Here is a 15,575-nt window from a genome sequence, read left to right as displayed (position 1 = left end):
TTTTTAATGTTTACTCGATCATTCTGCAACTTATACTGCGATTATCTTATTGAAATTTGGCACAGATATAAAAACAGTACACATGGGATAAAATTCATCCCCGAGAAATGTCCGGTTCCCGAGGGATACGTGACTTTTTGTAATTTATATAGTTTGTATGTTTTCTAATGCCACGCGGACGAAGTCGCGGGCAACAACTCGTTAGTGATATTACTATATTTTACTCTTTAGTATCAGTTTATTAAACAATACGGTCGTGGACATTTACATCACTGGATGATCTTAAATTATAGAGACTCTGGTTTCCTGAACTATAACTTGGACTTCGGAATACCGCTGCATGTCTGCAGGATTTACATATAGCGTAAAGCGGTCTCGACGATCAGATGCAGTCGCAGTTTAACGGTGTTCAATGCTGAATGCGACTATTTATACGCAGCCTCTAACGGCCGCGCGATTTATCTATCGTCCTAATGAGAGTACTACTGCTTATCGCGCAGTAAAATAAATAAAACAGTTTCACATAGACACACACTTTTTTCTTGGGAAAGTAGATGACATTTTATCCGTTTGCATTAGGAACACTAAGCGTCCTCTGTACCCCATCATCCGCGATATCTAAAGTCTGATACAATAAGTGAGCCACTCACGCAACTGCCTAAGAATCGCTTTATGGCAAATTAAAAACAAGAATTCGTAAGAGGCAAGCGACGAGTCAAGTTGTATAGTCACCCAACAGCTTTACTTTTTGCTAATTGAAATAACTGAGTACCGTTATTTGTATCTTATAGCAAGTGCTACTGAAACGACGTCCACGATCCCAAACCTGTCATTTTATATCATCCGTTGAAAATACGTTAATAAAAATGAGATTAAATTTTAAATCCAAAAATTAAAACTTGCTTCAAGACAGCCTGTTTGGTTTTTTAATTTTCATAATTGAATATAAATGTTTTATTCCAGATATTTGCTATCGACTAAAGAGTAATACATATTCTTCAGAAAGAAAGTAAAACAGGTTTTTGAAATGCTTTGTGGTAAATTAAAACGCGTTGATGTCTTTTGTATAAGCATATTTATGTCAACGTTCTTTTAATTCAATCTCAAAATTTAAAGCTGTATCCGGTCTGTATGCCTGTAGCTTTATACCAATTATGATTTTAAAATTATTGCTTACAGTTCATAAATTAAACAAAAAAAGACTGGCATTTTTTATTAGAAAAGACATAAACATATGTCATACTTTTCAACAAGCAATTACCGCCTGGTCGAAATGTCGATAAACGATGACCAAAGTCGTAAGTTAAAAGCTCGCGCCTCTACTGATGCTAATTTACGAACTGGCAGTGTGTGCGACAGCGGCGTCGACGGCGGCAGCGGCAGCGGTGCTGATATCGACGGGCAGGAGACAATAAATCCGGTTCTGAGTGCAGCGGGCGGGTTGCAATTAAACTAGTGTCGCGACGAGTTCGCGACCGTGCGAAAGTGAAGCGGCGGGGAGGGCCGCTGGCGCGCGGAGCGCGGGCGGGAGGGCGGAGGGCCGACAGAACTGCACACGGTGACTCCAGTCAGTGCGCTGACGCCGGCGCATACGCACGCGCCGCGAGCCGCGAGTACAATATTGAGATGTCGTGCTAGCGCGGCGCGCCCCCATGGTGTACCCCGAAGCCTCCCGCTGGGGCGCGCCCGACGCGATAGCGCCCCTCTACGATGACGTCTACCGAGGTCAGACGATTTGCAAAACCTACCCGCCGCGAATTTTAACCTCCTTTGTTTCTGTGCTCTGAAACCGCTACACGTTGCAACCTGCAAGGACAACTTTAGGGTAATATATGACCTATTGGATTTTAACAAAACGCACATAAGCTTTAGGAGTATTTTACCCTAAAACTTCTTGCAAGTTGTGCCGCGTAATGGCAGACACACTCCGAGCTTAAAGCTCAGCTGTAGTATTTGTATACCAGTTTTCCCGTTGCCACAAACGGCTATCTGTTTATGAAATGATATATTTAAGGAAACTTACAAAGAGACCAATAAATGCTATTGATTGCCCTAAATGAAATATTTTAATCTCACCATTGTCAAAATGAAACGCATTTTACTTAATGAATATACAAATTTATTGCTATAATTCGTCTGACGTGAAATGTGCGAATCGGGTTTACGTTTTTTTATTAATCTTGGGTCTTTGACCTCCATTATCAGACTGTCATGAGAGATACAAAAAACAAAGACAGCGGTACCTGTCGGCTAGTGTTTTCGACGTTTTATTTTAATAACCACTTTTCGATAACATTTTGTTGTTATTCGCAGTTTCATTGTGTTAATTTAAAATGTTAGTTAACAATCAGTTTTCTATTAGTAAACTTTTTTGTTATAATTCAGATCAGCTGATCTGTGAGATCACTGAGACGTAAGGAAGCTTAATAAGCCATACTTTAAAATATAACGAAATTGAACTATTAAATAATTAAATCTGAGGTCTTTGTGCTTCGCGCATGCGAATACGTTTGTGCGCGACTCGAGTGACTCATCTTTATGGATTCGCATCTCGACTGTTTATTTATATTTATGTCTAGATATCTCAAAGCGCTGGTCTTTTTTGAAGCTTTAAACAAATGTATGCATATCAACCTTCTTGCGTTCAACATAAGGAGATTCATATGCATAACTTTTAAGTAGACAGAGAAGAACTTGGCTTAGGGATTAAAGTCCTTTAAGTGAGGTCATCAATAGAAATAACGAAGGTTGTCTTCTACAATGACACACAAAAACGATAAGTTAATTAAGAATGTAAAGAATCAAAAAATATGAAGAAAGGGCTTTTACATTAGGTTAAGGCCGAAAATAAACCCACGGAAAAAGTTAGTGATTTTCAGAAAAAAAAATCTAAATTTTAATAGACACTTAAGAACTGCGTATTTTATACAGATAACATTATGATTCAGTACATTAAATCTCAATCAAAACGTGCTCGGATGGTGAGCATCGAAGGCCGAATATTTTCGAATAATATTAAAGTTAATGCGAACAAAGAGCGGTAGCCAACATACATAAAATATCTTATATTTCGTCTTCATATTTGAAAACATAAAACAACTGATTATTATTTTCTATATCACTACTGTATAGAATTAACTACAGCTATATATTTAGAAATACATAAAAAATAACGTAGAACTTTTTCAGTTCGAAAACCTTATCCGAGTATCTAAGATCCGAGATCGTTATAATTCAATCGCAGATTACCCACCATCTAACACCCACAACAACAAACAGTTGGTAAATTCCGGATCATGTGAATAGATCATATTTCGTCATGATCACATTTTCGAAACGTTATCCCAGCAATGACGCGGCCGCCCACAGAACATCGTTTTTTAAACGTCTCGTTCCAATTTCAAATTCCATTTAACTATGTTGCCATTTTAATACATAGATGTCTACCGATTTATAAATGACAGATAATACTGTAATTTACGATTTAATTAAGTTGCTCTGATTGTCGAAATTGTAGTAAAATACGAAAGAAACTACAGAAATATGTCTATTTCAAGATGACTTGAAGTAAATTACCTCATGCCATGATGACTAATATTACCTGAGCTTACATATTTACATAAATAAAATAAATGACGTGCAAATCGACGATAAAATTAAACAGTAGTTTGCATCCTTTATTCGACTACTGTCGTGTCTGCAGCTTTTGTTTATTTGAAATGATAAACAGATCTTTTAGTAAGTTACATTCATTTGTTTTATTCAAATTGTTTTAAAAAGAAAACATTGAACATGAATGAAATCATTTTTTATCTTTATTTGAAACGACTTGTTCCTGTGCGGCTTCATTCGGGTGAAATTAAAGAATCTTTATTATTTACATTTGTCAAATTCTCAATTGCAAATGTCAAAATGACCGTTACCATAATAATCTAGCTTTTTTATGTTGGCAGCTTGTAGTTTATGGTCCCTTTTCCAAATGAAGGTTTTTTCCAATTTCCTCCCTAAGTTAATTGCGTTAAAACATATAGCCTAAAGCGTGTCGTAAGCGTAGGGCTTTTAATTAAAGAAAGATTTATTCAAAAAACATGCTGTGAATGCTCACATTCAGTACCACGATGTAGTATGTGTTTTCGCTTTATCATATTAGTATAGAAGTACAGATAGTATAGACATCCTGCTACTGTCTATTCTGGATGTAAACACATGTTAGTTTTCAAAGTAATGTGATATTGCTATGATTCATTATGTAGTTATTTTTCACACATATTGTAGCGTATTTTCCGATCTTCCGGCCAAAATCGTCAGTTTATATTCGGAACGCATTCGGCATGCTTTTGTCGTCGCGAAACGTGTGACGAATGTAAATTATTATCGATTACATGCAGCGGAAACTGACTGTGAACGATAACGCTTTGAAGTTGAGGCTCTATCAAGAACATTTGCGTTACAGTTACGAGAACTTTTCGTAACCTGATCGACATTTTTATGAGATTTGTTGATGTACTTACATTCGGAAGGAGTGATTCAAATCGAATTTTCGTGATAAGCGCTTTGTTTATGTCATTAATCTTTTAGGACCATGGTATACGTGAAAACTATTCGCTTAATTTTAAAACGACCTCAATTCATAAATATATGTGCTTAAATAAATTATTTAATATGTTATATGTAAAGAATTTCCTTTCAAACGGTTTATTTACTGAGAAAACTTTTCATTTAGTTAATAAATTGTGTCTGGTAATATTAAATGACTAGCTTCTACGAAGTTTCAGGCTTGACCATACATGTACAGTAACTCAAACGGTTGTTTTATTGTTTATTGAGAACCACGTCCGAGATTTAGAACTCAATTGAGGCTTGAAAATTGAACTGTCTTAGGGTAATCACATTGCCTCTCGCTTTGCTCGTCGGTTCACAATTGACGTTAAATTCCCGTATTGGTAGGAAATTACCGCATATCTTTAAATGGTCGTATTACACACCGTTTGCTCGACCTAACGGTGTCATTTGAATGGTAATACCGACTCTAAATAGACTTCCTTCTGATGTTTATTAGTTTTTTATGTGAGCTAAGATGTAATGTTAAATAACACTAAAGATTTGCATAATATTAAATATTTTATAGAACGCTATTAAAATAATTTTAGAAAACTACTATATTTACGTACTGAACAAGTTTTGATATGAAAAATAATCTATTGATTGTTTATTATAAAGTTAGTTTTTATATTTACAATTTAAAATAAATATTGTTTTTACTGTATGGAAAATAAATGTTATAATTACATTGCTCAAGTCCATTTAATCAGTCACTAGTATCAAGTAATTTAGTAAAAATTTTATGTTACTATGCAATTTTTAATACAATTTCATGTTATATACCATTTATAGGAATAGAATTGCATCGACGTAAACACGTTCGACAAAACAGCCGAGCGTTCTAAGTTGAAAATTTTCCTCGTTCATATTGCACATTAATCCGCGTCTCACAAAATGGGTCTTAAATAAATTTATGGCACGTCGCTCTGAGCGCTGCTACTTTAGTTGTCGCCGCAGACGGAGGGCACCGTTAGTAGGTGCACTGTGCATTACACAGAACATTCACACATTCGATATGACACAATGCTATATAACGTCAATTTTCTTTGAAACACCAGTAATAAGACATATCGTGGGATTGTTCCCAACCGCCACCCCGCTCTGTCCTCACGTGGGGATAGATTAGAATAAAAAGTTTCATCCATCCTATCTTTTAGTCCCACTATCACCAATTAGATGACGACCAAACAGATCGAAACGTTAAGAAATAAAATAAATTCACTTACACATATGCATTTACTTTCTGCATAAACAAGTAATCGATTTTTTTTTTCAAATCTCATGTCATTGACATAAAGAAAAAGCAAGTAAAGTGATATCTTTTATTTTAATACTTGTAACATGTAAGTGGCGTCGGCTATTTATAGCGATTCCGACCGCATCGGCCGCGCGGGTAGTGCTGGAGCGTGCATATTTTTACACAACATGAAATTTCACGCTTGTCAACCTGTCCTTTAGTTTGCATACATTACATTGATAAGGCATTTACATTTATTTTTCTCGCAAGTTTTTATCCAGCTTTTATTGATTCAGAATCGTATCATGGATATTTAGTACCTCAATGTGGATTTCTCATATATTTTATATCTATACTATCTATACTCTTATAATAAAGCGTAAACACACACTTCTTTGTTGCCTAAGATGTCAGCAATCACAGCATATTTTCGAACAACTCTTTTTTTAATAAAAAGCCCTGCACTTATACGTCACGCTTTAGGCTATATATTTTCACGCTATTAAACTTAGGGGGTAAATATTTCGGATGATCATATCGTCATTTTGACATATGCTATTGACAATTCGACAAATGTAAACAATAAAATAAAATTTTATAAAGATAATAGATTTTTATCTTTGGATTTTGTATGTATTTGATTCACGTAAAAAGTACTGGACCGATTTTAAAAATTCTTTCCCCATTACAAAAGTATTCTATCTGTGAGTGACATAGGCTATGTTTTTTATTATTTCTCAGTCTGAGATAAGCTGGCAGGTTGATAGTATTTCATATAAGGAGGTAATATTTTATTATTTCTTTCCAAGTGAATGGAGCTTTCGCATGGAACCTGTTTAGTTCCTAGTTCCGTGAATCTAGAAAGTGTCGTTTCGCGCTCGAGAGAAATTAGATTGCTGTGGTGAGGAATGCTGTTTGATTTATCAGTTTCTAATTAATATTGTAAAACACTAATGACCACGGTAGCTTGTAATCTAAGGTAATTTCTAATCCATCAACACGCAGGCGTCAAATGAACATAAAGTAAACTGATTTCTAAATTAAGCTACTTAATTTATCTGTGAAAAAAAACTATGTTTCGATTTCAGGCCGTATTAATTAGTCAATAGTTGGATATGGGCCAAAGATAGTGCTTTGGCCCGTGGCTACGTTGTCTTGAAATAAAAAACACAAGAACGTAGTCTATGTGTTCTTCCAGACCATCCAAATTTATTACCAAATTTATTCGCTACCCGTTCAGCAGTTTAGACTACACACTCTAACAAACATCCATCCATCTAAACTTTCGCATTTAAATTTTAGTAATATTGAGACTTATTAGATCCTACATAAAGTCTATAATCAATTAATATAAAACAACTTGTTAAAATCCCGACTATCTCAGCTGAAACTTTGAACGTTTGTAGCAAAACACTTGGAGATTTCACTTGCTAAGTTCACTGGTCGGGAGCACGTAATATCGCGTCTAACTTTCTTTGTATAGCCTCGTTACGTGTTTCAGAACGATTTCGTTTGATTAGATATCAGATTGGAGGCAAATTGATTAAACTTCTCGAGCCAATTTAATCGAACTCACTACAGGTTTATTTGACGTTCCAAATATATCATGTTGATTTTAAAATAAGACAGCAGTGTAAAATGATTCCCATTTCGGGTATGTTTTCCCAAATGTTTGTCTACAACAACATAATTTAGACCATAGTATTTTATTGTTCGTGTTTAAAATTTAGTTTTAAGGTTACAAAAACGAATATGTAGAGGTTTCGCGATTCAACAATCTATTAACGAATTATTCTAGAAAATTACCATCGGGTCAAAGAATACGCTTAGAAGTTTGATCTTTGTCACGACAAATATTATTTGTGATGACAAGCAAGTTGCGATAATTGATGAATTAGTGTCAAAGAGCACGCTCAAATGTATTTAAATTGACGTGTCTAAATCAACTAACATTTTTTGTATGTTGAAGTGTTACATCCGTGTTACTTTGAGAACGTGCGCACACATGATACAAAACTATCACACATCTGTTCAGACTCGCTTTGATTCCTATGAGATTTTGGAGTTGCGCCCACTCGATTATTAGTTGTGCAACTAAACAGTTGAATTGGCTGCGAAACAATCGACAATCGCACAATTACGAGACAGTTAAGTCAAAGTTATGCGCCGGCTCTAAATGTTACATAGTGTTAAACAATTCTCTATATTTCTTCAAGTACATGTAATTTCGGTCAATGTAAGAGAAATCAGTGGAAACGAAAAGATTATTCTAACCGTGTATTTTTTTTAGGTAAGGACATTGATCAAATTTGTACCATTACAAACAAAAAAATAATTCCCAAATTGAATATCTCTTGGACGTATTAAAACCTTCCAAATGAGTCAGCATGACGAAGCACTTTTCCAAGTATTTTCGGTATTCATTTCGCACAAAGCTATTTGCGGATACCAATTTCTTATTAAAAGCTTTTATTGCGTTTATTTTTCTTACACGAGTATTAATAGAGAAATTTTCCAATTATTGATACAAAATTGCTACAAATTTTCTTTTTTACTAGCTCTAATGTTGTTGTTTATTAGATTTCATATATTTATATTTAAAATAAAAGTCCTAATTATTCTATTATTTAATTATTGATTTTAAGAGTTTAAGAAATCGTTTAACTTTTTGTTTTCTTTTTAATAATTACTATAGTTTAATAGTACTCAGGGTCATCGTAACCTCATTGGTCAGACAATTTCATTCTTAAATGATACAACCGAAAATGGTAAGTTACGTATTGAGTTTATGACCACGGTCAAGGTTTATTACCGAGTATCCGAAATACTACTTAAATATTTAAAGCACTCACCTTCAATGAGAACAACGGCTACGGATACAGTGATAAACTGAAGCGGAATTATAAGCGACTAGCTGTCCCCGTGCTTCATTCGCATGAAATTATGAAAATTTTATTTTATTGTTTACATTTGTCAAATTATCAATAGCAAATGTCAAAATGACATGACATGACAAACCTTGGCAATCTTGCTTCCTTGATGTTGGCAGCAACTTATGGTCTCTTTCCCACATTAGGGTTTTTATCCAAAATATTTACCCCTATGTAAAAACATATAGCCTAAATCGTGACGTAAGTGTAGGACTTTATATTAAAAAAAGTTTTTATTGAAACTGATAAATTACAACATTGTGTTTCATATTTATAGTAAAAGTGTAAATAAATCAAAGTAGAGTAAACTTTACAAAGCCGATATTCATTTATTTTAAATAAAATATTACATTTCTCGTATCTCGTTTGATGTAACCGTATGCCCTGGAGACAATGATAGCTTTAACAAAAGGTCTTTTTTATTTTACTAACGTTGAAAAAATGCCTGAATTCGACTGTTTCAATTCTTTTGTTGCTCTTATTACGTATGTATATAATTTTATATCCCAGACTTCTAACTTACATCATTTGTTCAGCATATTTTTCTAATTCCATTAACATTTGTATGAAATCTCTTATGAAAGTAACTTATAAAACAGACTTGCGTAAAGTTAAGAGAAATGTACGCTTAATTCAAAACGAGGGTAAATAACTTAAAAAAATCTTTTATGTTTAAAGTAAATACGTGCTTCGTAAATACAAAGATTAAAACATATTTTCTTCAGCAGAATTTTCTTTTCTAAACTTCTACGTTTGAAACGAGAACAAAGAAATTTTACAGCTCCTAGTGTACATTTTTCCTTTGCTTTTTATAAACGAATCTAAACTTGTTAAGGGTTAAACATTTTCCAAGTTAAAATGTTATAAAATTTCATCTTAAAACACTAAATAAGAAAGGAATTAAATTCTTATAAAATCATCATCATCAGCTCGTAATACAACCTCACTGTGGGGCTCAGAGCTTACCCTAAGTTAGAGGTGACTTGCCCATACTCAAACACGATGGCTGTGGATTGACTTCAAACATATCTTTGAATATCTTTGCAAAAGAATGTCGGATAAATTCGGTTATCAAAAACACATTAGTATATTGGCTGGATTCGAACCATGGTCCTGCATATTACAAATGCTTAACCTCTGAGTCGAACATATACTAGCACCTAAAACTTTCATCACATAAGCTTATAAAAATACTCTACGACGTAGAAATAAAATACGTTATCCACTCGACATCTCTATCTCTTTTCCACTCGACAAAATTACTTCCGAACTTTCCGTTGGAAAGGAAGCACTTATTTTTTATATTCTTTTTACTTGTAGGCTTTCAGCGTTACGTCTTTTATATGTGAATTCTTCAGAAATATAATTTAGGTTGTTCGTACCAGGTGAATTATGTAACTGCATAATATAAAGACAAAGCGAAACTCTTTCGTCGACATTAAATAATTAGTGCAACTAAAACTGGCAATTGAATTAAGTAAATCTTAATAAAGATGCATCAAATCATTTAAAATATCTTCATCGATGATTTTAATGCTGAAGCTCCATCCTCTTAATCTTTAATCACAATATATACTTTGAGAATTAAGTTAATACAGTGTGTATGTGTGTTTATCGCAGACGGCGTGATATCGACGGTGAACGTGGTGGAGGCGCTACAAGAGTTCTGGCAGGCGAAAGCGTCGCGGAGTGCGGGCGGCGCGGGGGGCGCGGCGGCCGGCGCCCTCGTCATTTACGAGTCAGTACCCGCCGCACACCCGCCCTACGTTTGCTATGTCACGCTGCCCGGCGGCGCGTGCTTCGGAAGTTTTCAGGTACACACCTGTAACAGCTTCTACACAATTTAATCCTAATATTAAATCAGTATTTCTATGGATATTATAACCAATATCTCCGTGACAGAATTGCCCTACAAAAGCTGAGGCGCGGCGGAGCGCAGCGAAGATAGCGCTGATGAACAGCGTGTTCAATGACCACGAGTCACGGCTGATCTCCGACCACTTCATAGAGAAGGCGGTGGCGGAGGCACGCGCCTCTTTTGCCGGCGCCGGCGCCGGGGACAATGCACACAGTCAGGATACTAACGCCGGCATCGCAGCATTCAGGTTAGCTTCTACTATTAACAAACATAGAAAATCTGCTGATGATGATTGGATGCATTGTGATTTAGGAATACGTTTACTGCTAGATTTTTTTAACATTTGTGATATTAAAGTGATATACCTATGAATGTAACAGTATAAGTAATAATTGTACAGATTCATGCTGGAGGCGAACAAGGGGCGCACGATGCTGGAGTTCCAGGAGCTGATGACGGTTTTCCAGCTGCTGCACTGGAACGGCTCACTGCGGGCGATGCGCGAGCGCCAGTGCTCGCGGCAGGAGGTCGTCGCCCATTACTCGGCGCGCGCGCTCGACGACGCCATGCGCGAGCAGATGGCGCTGGAGTGGGCCGCCAAGGAACGGGACTCTATCGCCGCGGGAACTGGCGGAGTGTTACGAGGGGAACTCGCCAGGTATGTAAAACAGTCCTTACTCTTACTACAGTCTAGTTAGGCAACTGGCTTGGTAACGTAGAATTAACCTTGGCTAGATCTAATAACTAACTCCGAATCACCATTAGGATTGTAGATAGATAGGTATTTTTTCTAGGATAAGAAGAAAAACCAGTAGGTCTGATAGACATTTTTATTCAACATAGTAACTATGGAGTATTGCAATAAATCAAGTGTTATAATGGTAGGATTACACTAATCTGTAAATATTTTACAATTTAATTTTCCGTTGTCTGTTAGCCTAATTAAAATTTATCAATTTCGCACGCAAACTCCGGCACCCGGATAAAGATGCGGGTTTCTAACCGGGCGTGCTTTGAATAGCAAAATTGTTATTAATACGTGCCAATTTATTTTACATCGTATTAAATAAAATTCATTGCGTAATTTTGCATAACTTAGCAATTTGTCTCGCGATTTGTTAGATAAATCACAGAATAGGTTATTAGATATTTAATTCAGGTATGAACTTAGATTTATACTTTACAGAATAGCAAGTAGAATAAATCCCAAATTAATTTGACCATATAATCTAAAACTCTTGAGTTCACATAGAAATATATTACGTATTTTAATAGGCAATCTTTAAAATCGCATAAGCTCTCAGTGATGAGAAAAATCTATGAAAAGTGTGTTATGCGTAATTAGGGCAGAGCGGGAGTTACGCGCGGCTCGGCTGGCAGCACGCGAGCTGCGCTTCCCAAAGGAGAAGCGCGATATTCTGGTGCTGGCCGCGCGCGTGGCGCCCCCGCAGCCGCCGCAGTGATCTCACCACGCCACCCGCGATACTAGCGCCACCGGCTCCAATCAGCATCTCAGTCGCGTTCTACCATCGACTTTTACTTTTACATTAACACTGTTATTTAAGTATAGTTTTATAGTGTAAGAATTTTTGTTGTTTCATTTCTTATCCTTATTATCTACCCTAATAGAGCATAACTACTAATGTGCTCGATTAAAATCACATTGATCCAAATTTAGATGTTTTAAAGACGGATATTGTTCCATATTGCTAATTTACATAACCCTGCTGAAAACCGAATCACGATCAATACCCATAGAGAAAGTTTTTTTCGCACGCGTTCTTTCATTATCCCCTTGTACCTACTTATCCCATTCTATGTGAGTTCGGCACCAGGGTTTTGTCGTCTTTTAAGTAAATCACCTTTCACGCAATTCCATCTCTTACGCCTACCCTTACCGATGTACCCTTCCAAATTTATATTTAAAGTTTATCCCTAAGTATGTGTAATTTTTAAAAATAGCGTAAGTTATTATAAATAAAGAACTATGAATATACAAAAAGTATGTGAATTTATTTATAACCTTATCCGGTTTGTAGGCAATGATATACAAAACGTCTGAAGACGATGAAACAAAAGAAAGTTTAAAGCTAACCTAAAGACTCTCAAACTGTCGTTTACAAACATAATACGAAATCACGTATGACCTATTTTTGGCAGTTAACTAAATGACTATTAAAACAAGTTAATAAAATTGAAAATATTGCACACCAAGAATATATCAAAATTCAAAAATATAGGTCGAAATATACATTACTAGTTTTCGCCCGGAGCTCCGTCCGCATGGAATTAAAAAAACAAAAGTAAGTAGCCTGTGTATTCTTCCAGACTATCCTCTACATCTATGCCTTTCAGCAGTTAAGGCTACAAACTTTTTAATAACGTAAGGTGGCAAACGAGCAAGCGGCCACCTGAATAAGCCGAAATGGCGAAGCGACCTCTACCCATAGATATCTGCAATTGCAGACGCGTTGCCTACCCTTAATTGACAGATGAGGAGACGCACATAAACAGAATGTTTCTCCTTGCTGTGCGTCTCCTCCGCTGTCCCATCCTTTCCTCATGAGAAAAAGGTGGAAAGGAAATGGGTATAAAATTAGGCCAGGGACTAAACTCTAACATTTCCATCCATCCGTCTAAACTTTTGCATTAATAATATCAGTAAGAAAAAATGTATTTAAAGACGTCGCAAATATGTATGTAATAAAGGTTTGGGAATCAAAGTAAACTCGCTTCGCTGGTAAAAAGTCGACTCATCAATATGCGATTTAAGATCAGGTACTCGTAACTGTTTTACATAAGAAGCGTAATACACGAGATCGTCTCGTATAAAAACAAACTTTGATGTGAAAAATTTTACGACAAACAATTCCATTCCATCAATCATCAATATTATAATAAAGCGTAAACACACAATTCTTTGTTGCCTAAGATGTTAGCGATTACAACATATTTTTGAATTATTGTTTTTTTAATGAAAAGCCCTACACTTACGTCACGCTTAAGGCTATATATTTTCACGCCATTAAACTTAGAAGGTAAATATTTTGGATAAAAACCCTAATGTGGGAAGGAGACCATAAGTTGCTGCCAACATCAAGGAAGCAAGATTGCCAACTTTTGTCATGTCATGTCATTTTGACATGTGTAAACAATAAAATAAGATTGTCATAATTTTATGCGTATGAAGCCGCACGTGAACAGCTATCACTCATATTTGGGACACAGTCGCTTCAGATTGAACTTATGTTACAAATTATTTTTTCTTTCTTTATCTCATTTAAAACAAAGTTATTTACGTTAACTTACATATTTTTTCATATCGATAAAACGGTCGTGGAGTTAGAAGATCAAAGGTTCAATTCGGGTTAGGGTAAGTTTATTTCATGGTTATGAAATTGGATTAATATTCTAAGATATCTAATATCCAAGCTTCTGTTTTAACCTTATTATTTACTGTATTTAAATTACGATTAATTTCAATTTTCTTTTAATTTTAGTATCTAGTAATATCCAGTTTTAGTATTTCTACTTTGTATCGATGCTATAAAAGAATATTTAGCTAACAAGCCATTCTTAACATGCCCTTGTCCCTATTTAAGTACAGTATGTACTCTTCCATACATTTATCAGTCGAATCTGCATTCAGTCCCTTAAGCATACATTGATTAGTTGATTATAAATTTCTTAACTAGAAAATTGTATGTCTTTACAAAAACCATTATATCCAATAGGATGGATAGTCAACACCTCTTTAAATATTAACTAGCGTGTTGGCACGGGCGGTGTTGTCCATTGACGCGGCGTGTGTGAACAGGTGCGCTTCCGGAAGCCGCCGGCGCAGACTGTATTGACACACACCTGCCCCCCCCCCCTTTCTTTCACAAACCTCACCCCCTCAATCACTTTTACCAAACCGACCCTCATTTATTTTCTATTGTCTCTTGTAAACTAAGATATTCAACATAGTAATAGAAAGAGCAACATGAACAGAAACGATATTTGCTTACTTTCATTTGGCGATATTGTTTAATTTGATAAAGCTGCATATTAAATTGCATTTGTTTTACTAATTGGGGAAGATTGGATTAAAAATGAAAATATTTTTTACCAATAAAGTATGTAATATTAATACTATTATAATAAAGTGTAAACACACACTTCTCTGTTGCCTAAGATCTCAGTAATTACAGCATATTTTTGAATAACTCTTTTTTAATAAAAAGCCCTACACTTACGTCACGCTTTAGGCTATATATTTTCACGCCATTAAACTAAGGGGTAAATATTTTGGATAAAAACCCTAATATGGGAAAGAGACCATAAGTTGCTGCCAACATCAAGGAAGCAAGATTGCCATAGTAAGGTAATTGGTATTTTGACATTTGCAATTGAGAATTTGACAAACAAACAATAAGTTTCTAATTTCGTGCGGGTGAAGCCGCCCGCGAACAGCTAGTTATTTATAATATTATAGCGAGGGAACGGACGATATTTTCAAGAAAGAACCCTAAATTTAAGAGTTTTACACTTGACCGGCTTATTTTAACAAGCGGTGGTTTACTTTGTTCCGTGCGATTTTAATGAGAGTTTAGTGAGGTGAGTCGCGAAACTAAGGATACCTTGAGAGTCGAGACGGCTCGCGCAATGACCTTGAAGATTCTATTAAATGTAAGATGTCTTCGACCGCCGGCGAATTCTACTTGACTTGATTCATGCTCTTAGATAATAATATAATTTAAAATTGATTGATAAAACAAGAAATACTCTAAGAACTAGACACGAATTATATTTAGATATTTTTAATAGATGATATAACTAGTAAATGTACTTCGTCTATCGAAGTTGACACTTCTAGATAAATTTTTTGCACGCGTAATTTATTTATTATTGTGAAGTAACAGACAAAAACTACTTCCATCTATATAAAGACTGTTTCTATAGTGAT

At 35.4% G+C, this 15,575-nt stretch overlaps 1 protein-coding gene across 1 annotated transcript; it reads left to right on the top strand.

The window, feature by feature from the left end:
- Positions 1–1,551: 1,551 nt before the first annotated feature.
- On the top strand, positions 1,552–12,214 carry LOC106099282 (LIX1-like protein). Its single transcript, XM_013277782.1, has 5 exons — positions 1,552–1,725; positions 10,390–10,583; positions 10,672–10,874; positions 11,028–11,285; positions 11,973–12,214. Exons 1-5 carry the CDS (start codon positions 1,653–1,655, stop codon positions 12,088–12,090), a joined length of 846 nt encoding a protein of 281 aa, XP_013133236.1. The 5' UTR covers positions 1,552–1,652; the 3' UTR covers positions 12,091–12,214.
- Positions 12,215–15,575: the final 3,361 nt, after the last annotated feature.

Source organism: Papilio polytes, unplaced genomic scaffold (genome assembly GCF_000836215.1).
Source record: "Papilio polytes unplaced genomic scaffold, Ppol_1.0 DF824135.1, whole genome shotgun sequence".
In the NCBI taxonomy this organism is placed as follows: Eukaryota; Metazoa; Arthropoda; class Insecta; order Lepidoptera; family Papilionidae; genus Papilio; species Papilio polytes.
The sequence above is the reverse complement of the archived record's forward strand: the minus strand, read 5'-3'. Positions and strand labels throughout refer to the sequence as shown.